We start from the raw sequence: 9,055 nt of genomic DNA, 5'->3' as shown, positions 1-9,055 counted from the left end.
GATAGTCTCAGCAACAAAGATGTAGTTAAAAAATAATTCTATATTTAACTGAGAGTGAGAGTTACTAAATGTATAATTTATTTAAATTAACAGCAAATAATCAGAGGTGAGCAATACATTTCCACTCAAGGCATATTTGATAAAGCCATAGCAGTAAAACATAAGATTTCAAAACATTAACTTAATAATTTTCAGCACATTAAGTATTTTTAGGTTATACAACAAACATGTAAACATTTGTGATGTAAAAACAAATTGCGACAACAATGTTCTAAGTCATTAATGACATGAAGTCAATTCAGTAATATTTCAACAGATTAAAAAGTATATTGAACATTTTGATATCATACCATATTAAATATATAGGAATTATGCTATTTTTGATCTTGGATTTTTATATTCTCTTAAAACTTGCAAATGACTTCATGACATAAACATAAATTAAAACAAAACAATAATGACCATGTTGCCATCTTGTTTCTTATTTAAGGACATCCACACAAAATATGTACATTAAAACTACAGAAATAATGTTATAAATATTTCATTGTGTTATTTAAACAACATGACAATGTAAATGTGATGCCTACATGCTTAATAATACTCCTAAAAACAATACAAGTATAAGCAAGTCACTCCAGATAATGAGTGATATTGTTAGATAACAGAAAGTGATCATTTCCTGCTAGGACAAAATACAAGTTTTAACTTATGAATCAGGCAATTACTTGACAATTTATATAAATGTATTACTATGACCTACAACTATTCAATGCCATCTTTCACAAATAAATATACATATCAAAAAACTATATTATAAATGATTTTTAAGTGTTGCCCTGTATGACACAGAATTTTGTACCCTAGTGCACCAGTGATCGAAAAGGTCAAATTATCAACATTTTAGGAGAGACTTACTAAACTTTCTGCACAGCCTGGGGGTCCTTCATCATCTTCTAAATGATAATGTCCATCACATGGCCAGCAAAATGCAATGATGTAAAAATGCTCCTGAGTGTCTGTTGTCCGGAATGACAAATCCCAATATGGGGACAAAAGTATCTTTCATGTAAAAATTAAATGAAATTAAGAGTCTTTGCAATATTTTTATACAACAATGCAAACACTCACACAATTATGTCCAACTGTTAGATCTAAGGTTTTATAGTTTTCTTAATTCGTTTTTGTAATTTGTAATTGTAGTTTTTGAATTTTCATTTTAGGTGTGGACAGTATGACATTTTGGATGATTGGAGATTAATAGATCCTAACATTTTAAATACTCGTGAAAAATACTCCAATCAGTGAATAAAGATAGGAGTGTTGAGACATATTATTTAATAACAAATAAATACATCTAATATTTGTAATATGCTTGGGACTCCAGAATGCATGTGTCACGTCATTGACCCATATATTGCTGTATGTTTGTATTGCTGTACATTGTGTCCATTGCCACATAAACAATGCATTGATGAAGTATAATGTTGATGGCTGGGTTTAAAGCGTATTTCCACAGTCGTGTTGAGGTGCTTTGTGTGTATTTAGCGACAGTTCACAGTATATGGACTCTTACACTGCTAACACAATCACCGGTATCTGGTGTCCAATCCAGTGTGTACTTCACCATACACTGAATGTGATTTGTTTGCATCTTTGGAAAGCAAATGATTAATGGATCATAATAACTCAATCAATAAAAGCCTGGTCTATTATCTTTCCAGGCTCTTCTTACCCTGCGTGTGTCCGCGGTGTCTCTTTACTGATGATTATTAATACAAACGCTGGTCTAATTGACGCCGCGGCTCCTCGCAGTTATTTGGATTAAACGCCAGGCGTGTTAATTGACGTTTTACGGCACGGGTAGTCAATTACTTTTTGCCAGGGTGCAAATGTCTTGGTCAAGGTATAGTCAAGGTCCAGACACCAGGGATACACCTCCAACACACACACACACACACATATTTATTACTTTCATTTGACAAAGTGCAAAATAAAACGTTTACATAGATGTGCATATAAGTATTACAGCGCTTTCAGACCACTTGTATTGTTTTAATGTGTTAAAGATTACTGTAGGCAGATAGATCAACTTTCAAGCATTTCGTGTCTTATTACATTCAAGTCTTAACACTTCCCTTGATCACTGTCTGTTCAAAATTAATGCTGCAAAATGAGGATTGAGGAATTCATTTCGAAGTCAATAAACTCGCCTCAAAATCTCCATGCGATCCATGAAATCAGGCGGATTTGGACTCAAACACATCTTTGCTTCACAACCACATACAGCAGCGAAATATCCCATTTGAACCGCCATTATACTGCAGACGAGGCGCGCTTTCTCGTCAACCAGCTGTTTCGGTGCAGCTGTGATTGTATCGGCTGAGGCGCCGTTTTCTATTCGTGCGCCGCTACAAATATGCGACCTCATTGAAAGCAGCCGCTTCCAGCCCTGATGGAGGAGTTTCTGGTGAACAAGCTGTGGCACCGTGAGCCCCCAGCCCCCCTGCCTGCTCGTGTGCGCACTTTTATATTTTGGACGCGAGGTTGAAATATGTCCACAGGTCAGACGATCCGCAGTTTAGCTGTTTAATTATAGAAATCAGGAAAACAAACCCAGTACCTGTGCTTGACGAGTACAAAGTGCCGCTCTTGCCCCAGTCCGGACCGGGAACCTGCGAGCAATCAGCCATGGGACATCCCATAATACTAACGTCCTACTGGCTAATAACCAGGAAGGGCTGCTACTGGGTTCCACACAATAACAAGCACTGAGTGCAACAAACCTCCATAACAATACATTTCAAATAATAATAATAATAATCATCATCATCATAATAATGATCATTTTATATATATATATATATATATATGTATATACATTTTCCCCATTGCCTGCAATTAATTAACATGAATGACAAATATGCGTACATTAATATTTGTATATAAAGCAGGGTCTGCGCAGTCAACCGTAACCATGGAGACGTTAAACAGACATACTTTGCTGGCTTGCACGGCACGCGCGTCATCCCATTGTGACATCACAGGGACTCCAGAACCTTGAACGGCTCTGCTTGTGCCAAAGCCTTCATTATTGAGAAGAGCTCACAGACAGTGCACATCCCTTGACATTGTGGAAGCCACCTGGCAAGAGTGAATCTCTTGGCCAACAGGTGCAACTGCTTGCAGACAAGATGGGATTGAAGGCGATCTTGAGGAAGTCCTACGTGTATCCTGTGGTGCTGGCACTCATGCTATGGAGGCGCTTCACGTCTCCCCCGGAAAAGCCCGATGCTGGTGGGCAGGTAGAGGAAGGCGCTGGAGAGGGTCTGCCTGAGGCACAGGGCCTCACTGCCGCCTCCAGGCACGACATCTCACCGGCGACCAGCACGACGGCCGTGGAAAGACCGAGTCAGAAGGTAAAGCAAATGAACCAGGTGGAAAAGCAAATTTATAGCAGAAATTCATGTGCCGGCGCCAGAGTTGGGGGAGGCGTCAGTAATAACAATGTAATAACACTGCATTTCTTAATAACAAGTTCATGTAATGCGTTAGAGTTTTAATTTGAGTGATAATATTACAGTTTCTCTAGCAAACGCATGGGTGTTTTGATGCTATATTATATGTTCTCCATGTGAATGATGAGGTGTTTATATCGGAAGTAGCTGTAAAGCCAACAAGACTCATTTACTCATGTGCGCCATATCAAAATCAGCATGTAATGTAATATATGACTTTTTATCAGTAACGAGCCCTACACAGCGGTGGCTGCGCCGATGGCAGAGGTGCCGGGCCAAGCATGTTTCAAAGCAAATGGATATTCTAACTTACTTTTATGCAGACATTTTACAATCAGGAGTCATTTGCTTTACTGCTGTTTCACTATTCAAAGCCCTACACAGGCTTCTAATTAGTTTCAAGTGTGTTTGAAGTGATTATAGAGATCAGGCAATATAAATGACCCTGTGAATTGACCATTACATTGGCCAATAACTATATATGTATCTATGTATGTATTTTATTTTGAAATAATATTCGTCAGTAATATCCCTAGGGAACAGAACTTTTCTAGGGCCACAGTTTTGTTGTTCCTCCTCTCAACATGAAAGTGCTCAATTTGCAGGATGTAGTGGTGACTGACATCCCGACTGACAGAAGTAGTGATGTGGCAAAACCAGACGCCCACCGTCGAGAGGAGATTGACGTTCCAGAGCCGGGGAGCTTAGCTGTTCCATCATCTACAGATATGAGGTACTTTTTAACATTTTACTCCATTGTGAAACTTCCTAAAATACAAGAATGACAGGATATTATATATTAAATTAAATTAGCACTTCGATCTCTTAAACGTTGCATAAGATAGTGACTGGAGTGCAGTACAACTCATGGATTTGGTAAGAGCTCTTGGAGAATGCAAAATACATTGAAGACGTTCCTGTGATTTTAAAATAAATTCTGAATGTCCATCTATGATAATGCAATATGTCAGGAGTTACGACACAGTAACTCTTTGGATTATTGAATTAAGTGAATTGTCCTTTATTTTTGCAACTGACTATTCTCCCCCCTCTCTCTTCTGCAGGGGGCAGCGGCTTCTGGGTTCTGGTGTCAAGAACTACAAATCTGTTGCCGTGCTGGGGCATGGCACTTTTGGGAAGGTAAATCCCAGTAATCAGAGTTATCATGGATATAATGTGGGGCAGAACCAACGATCAGTAATTTAATAGGAAATGTGGAGAATAGATATTTGCACGACACTAGATTCCTAAGAAATCTGTGTGGACAATTTTGAAATTATTTGCACTTTTTAACCTTTAACACAAGCATTGCGTGTGACTTATTAAAGTGCAGCATTAGGAAGGATGTGTTACTAAATGCTTGTGTTGTGAATGTAGATCTTGGGGTTGAGAGTGGAGTTTGACCATCTTGATTCTGTGTTGCTCTCATAGGTGCTGCTTGCTGAGGACAAAGATAGATCCGAAATGGTGGCCATTAAGGCACTGAAAAAAGGAGATATTGTAATCCTTGGTAATGTTGAGAGGTAAGGCTTCATTTTGACTCTAGTGAAGCTGCTGGATTTGAAAGCAGACCAATGATGGATAAATCTAGTCAAGTGTTTTTATGGAATACACCAATGCACTGCATTAGCAAGGTCTTATTTGACTTTTTTACTTTCTTACTATGCAGGAAAGTCGGCATTTTGTTGCAGCTGCAGGATTATTCACCAATGCTGTTTATAAATGTATATTCACATGCTGTCTGTCTTTTGTCTCGCCTCAGCGTCATGTGTGAAAGGAGGATTTTGGAGACCGTCAGCAGTGTCCGGCACTCCTTTTTGGTGAACCTCCTGTCCTGCTTCCAGACGCAAGTTCACATCTGTTTCGTTATGGAGTTTGCGGCAGGGGGAAACCTCTCAACACACATGCAGGCAGCCAGGTTTAAGGAGCCCAGGGCCATGTAAGTGAAACTTTGAGTCGTGTGACGTGTGCAGAATCGTCCATCTCAGTAGATAAGCTCGCTCTGCCCGCAGTAGTGATGTCATGCCTGAGGTGTGTTTCAGGACTGTGTACCTATATGGTCAGACATTATTGCAGGTTATGATTCCTAAACATCAGCACACAACCTCCAAATAACAAAACTAAGTACAACTAAATAATATGATCATTATCACAAAAGGAATGCAGATGCACTTTTAAAAAATGACCAAATTGGCAGTTTGTGGTGTTTGTATTTTGTGTTTAAATCGGATAACATGGATTGCTGGAGTTCCTGCATTGACAGGAAATTGGCTGGTTTGGCTCATTGACATTTGAGTGCAATCCGAGCTTAAGAACCAAAGAGGAAAACTATTTTAACTCCTTTCTTTGTTGTTGATCTTTTTCTTGAACAGATTTTATGCGGCTTGCGTGGTGCTGGGCTTGGAATTCCTGCACGAGCGCAGAATAGTGTACAGGTAAGTTATCACACATCAGCAATTTCTAGAAGCAAAAAATCTACAGTCTCACTGAGATCAAGCCTAAACTATTCACACATTTAATGTAATTTCTATTAGATTGTGTACATGATTTATTGTGATGCTCACAAATCCTCATAATAGACGTCATGTCCTAAAATCAGTGTACACATGTACCTGAATACAAAAAGTTTGAGAAATGTATGTGTCCTTTAATGGTTGACAGTGAAATAGTTCTTGTGTTTCTGGCAAGTTCTCTCTATATCCGGCAGTCCAAGTGATTATACTGTGTTTTTATTTCAGGGATTTGAAGCCAGATAACTTGGTGCTGGACTCAGAGGGCTTTCTGAAAATTGCAGACTTTGGGCTCTGCAAAGAAGGTACAAAAAAAAATGTGTATTTGTTTCCTAGTTTAGCAGTTTATGTATAATTTACATTGGTACTACAATGTGTTTTTTTTCCCTGACTCCTCTTCATTATTCTTGCTAGGCATCGGTTTCGGAGATCACACCAGTTCACCTTGCGGCACTCCCTCGTATTTCGCTCCAGAAGTCCTGACCCAAGCATCTTACACCCGGGCAGTGGACTGGTGGGGCCTGGGTGTGCTCATCTTTCATATGCTGGTTGGCAGGGTGGGTATTCTTAACAGTTATTGCAGCGATGAATAAGACATGTCTAAGGTGTGAATTTACCATTTTTTTGTGTAGTATACAATTTTTGTGTCTGTGTGGTTTTTGCATCCCTGGGCTCAGAATGTGAATATTCAAAGGTCTGGTCTGGAGTATCCCTTTAATGTGCTCTCATCCCTCTCTCCTTGTGCCCGTAGCCTCCTTTCCGCGGTGACGATGGAGAGCAGTTGTTTCGGAATATTGTTGAGGCTGAAGTGCGATATCCTTGGTTCGTCTCTTCAAAGGCCACCTCCATAATGAAAGAGGTCTGTATGCCAGGGTTGTTTTTTAAGTTCTTGCCTCCAGTTTGTCTCTCTGTATCCTAAATGTTAATGTCAATGTTATGGAATTGGAGCAATACCCAGTGACTGTGTAGCAGTGCAGTGAGGTTCCAAACCACAACGCAAACTCACTCACTGTACTTCCAACTATGGGAACTTATTTCTAACATCATGTTTCAACTTGAAGTACATTAATGGAAAATAATGTGGTCTCCTTCTTGTTTTGAATCCTCTGCAGCTTCTGCATAAAACTCCAGCTGAGCGCCTTGGGTCAGGTGAATGGGATGCTGCAGAGGTGAAGAAGCATCCCTACTTCTCGGTATGTTGGCGCACCCATCCGTTTTATAACCACTCTTTCACATGAAGGTGGCACCACCTTATCATGACCGTCCTTTCATTCTTCTGTCTCGTTTCAGAGAGTGGATTGGAATGGGCTGCTGGAAAGGAAGGTGAAGCCTCCTTTCATCCCTACCATCAGAGGGAACAAGGATGTCAGGAATTTCAGCAGCGCATACGTGTCAGAAAATATACCAGTCCTGACTCCACCTCAGCAGCCCATCATACTCACCGAGGAGGAGGAGGAGAACTTCTGTGACTTTGGATACACAGCAACATGGTGTTAGCCTTTATGTAGCTGATGCGGGTCAGAGCTCCACGCCCTGGGATTCGAGCCACACACCACCGGCGCTCCTCCGAGCGCTCCGCACCGCAGCGGCTCCAGCGCAGTACAGCGTTAAGCCCTCTATGCCAAAAGGCCGGGCCCCCTACCGTGGGAGGCTTAACACTGTACTACTTTTACCGAGGGGTTACGTCACTTTGTAACGGGCTCATTATAGTACGAATGAGCCCCGGTTACATTCAGACACTCGTAAAAACTGAAAACAGACACACACCTGGATTAGTGAGGTGCAGGCCAGCGAGATACAAGTAGAGAAGAGGATACCAGCAACTCACTCAGTATCTCCTATTTAGAATCATTTAATAAACCGACAATCATCAGGGTTTTGAGGAAATGCAGAAAACAACTAGTAACAGGAAATTAGATACCATGTGAGCAGTAAACATCTTTAGCAGAAACGAATTACTTCACAAGACATTCCACATGCATTTACTTTTCATAAATTCATTACACTATGTAATACAATTTTTGTTCCTGGGTAGTAAGTGTTATTTCCTAATTGCTTATGCCTCAAAAGAATAGAAAATGGCTATTATTCCCCACAAACTTTGCTGTTGTGACCAGGACAGTGATATTTTGAAATGTAACTATTTCCAATGAGAAAACGGGCAAATTTGTGTCTTTTCGTTCACATAAAGTCAGAAAATAACAACATATGAATCCAAACTAACATGTATTTATACTAAAGCAATACAAAAATGACTACAAAAGATTTAGAAGTCAGTCTTTTTTCGAGATTTACAATTATACTGTAAAGACATAAATTCGCCCATTTTCTCAAAGTTTCATATTTTTAAATGTAACAATTTCCAGTGAGAAAACAGGCGAACAGGGTCTTTACAGTATAATCCTAAATCTCGAATAATGACTGACTTCTAAATCTTTTGGAGTCATTTATTTCTGACTTTATGTGAACGAAACACCCGTTTTCTCATTGGAAATAATTACATTTCAAAATATCACTGTCCTGGTCACAATAGCAAAGTTTGTGGGGAATAATAGCCATTTTGTATTCTTTTGAGGCATAAGCAATTAGGAAATAGCACTTACTACCCAGGACCAAACAAACAAACAAACAAACAAACAAACAAACAAACAAACAAACAAATAAACAAATAAATAAATAAATAAATAAATAAAATAAAATAAAATAAAATAATGGTGCAGTCAATACAAGAGATGGTTTTATTCCTGGCTCAACATATGTATTAAAGTGAAATAAAGTTAATAAACAAGAATGGTTGATTTGCTCTGTGAAAATGTGGGTTATTATGCGTTTCATTTGCTAGACTAGAAATTAGTGCCAATAATTGAAACCACCAATCAAAAACCCTCCTAGGAGTGAGAAGCAGGGACTGTGTGGCAGTCTGCAGTCGACACAATATGTGTATTCCTTGGACTGCAGACCTGCTTCTATGTGCTGGATCCTACCAGCTGATTGTATTGTCCTGTGATTCAGGAGAAGACTTTAATA

General features: G+C 39.5%; 1 protein-coding gene across 1 annotated transcript; it reads left to right on the top strand.

Moving 5' to 3' along the window:
* Positions 1 to 3,194: 3,194 nt before the first annotated feature.
* LOC136715007 (serine/threonine-protein kinase N2-like) lies at positions 3,195 to 7,850 on the top strand. The gene is made up of 11 exons (XM_066692673.1): positions 3,195 to 3,419; positions 4,124 to 4,251; positions 4,583 to 4,658; positions 4,950 to 5,041; positions 5,281 to 5,457; positions 5,891 to 5,953; positions 6,257 to 6,333; positions 6,443 to 6,585; positions 6,780 to 6,887; positions 7,141 to 7,221; positions 7,319 to 7,850. The coding sequence occupies exons 1-11, from the start codon at positions 3,195 to 3,197 to the stop codon at positions 7,523 to 7,525; spliced, it is 1,377 nt and encodes a 458-aa protein (XP_066548770.1). The 3' UTR covers positions 7,526 to 7,850.
* Positions 7,851 to 9,055: the final 1,205 nt, after the last annotated feature.

The sequence above is a fragment of the Amia ocellicauda genome, chromosome 19 (genome assembly GCF_036373705.1).
Source record: "Amia ocellicauda isolate fAmiCal2 chromosome 19, fAmiCal2.hap1, whole genome shotgun sequence".
NCBI classification, from domain to species: domain Eukaryota; kingdom Metazoa; phylum Chordata; class Actinopteri; order Amiiformes; family Amiidae; genus Amia; species Amia ocellicauda.
Note: the sequence above shows the minus strand (reverse complement) of the source record. Positions and strands in the feature narration are given on the sequence as shown.

Coding starts and splice junctions, on each gene's coding strand:
- LOC136715007 (XM_066692673.1), top strand. CDS start 3,195: ATGGGATTGAAGGCGATCTTGAGGAAGTCCTACGTGTATCCTGTGGTG. Junction 3,420..4,123: donor TGGAAAGACCGAGTCAGAAG/GTAAAGCAAATG, acceptor CTCAATTTGCAG/GATGTAGTGGTGACTGACAT. Junction 7,222..7,318: donor AGAAGCATCCCTACTTCTCG/GTATGTTGGCGC, acceptor GTCTCGTTTCAG/AGAGTGGATTGGAATGGGCT.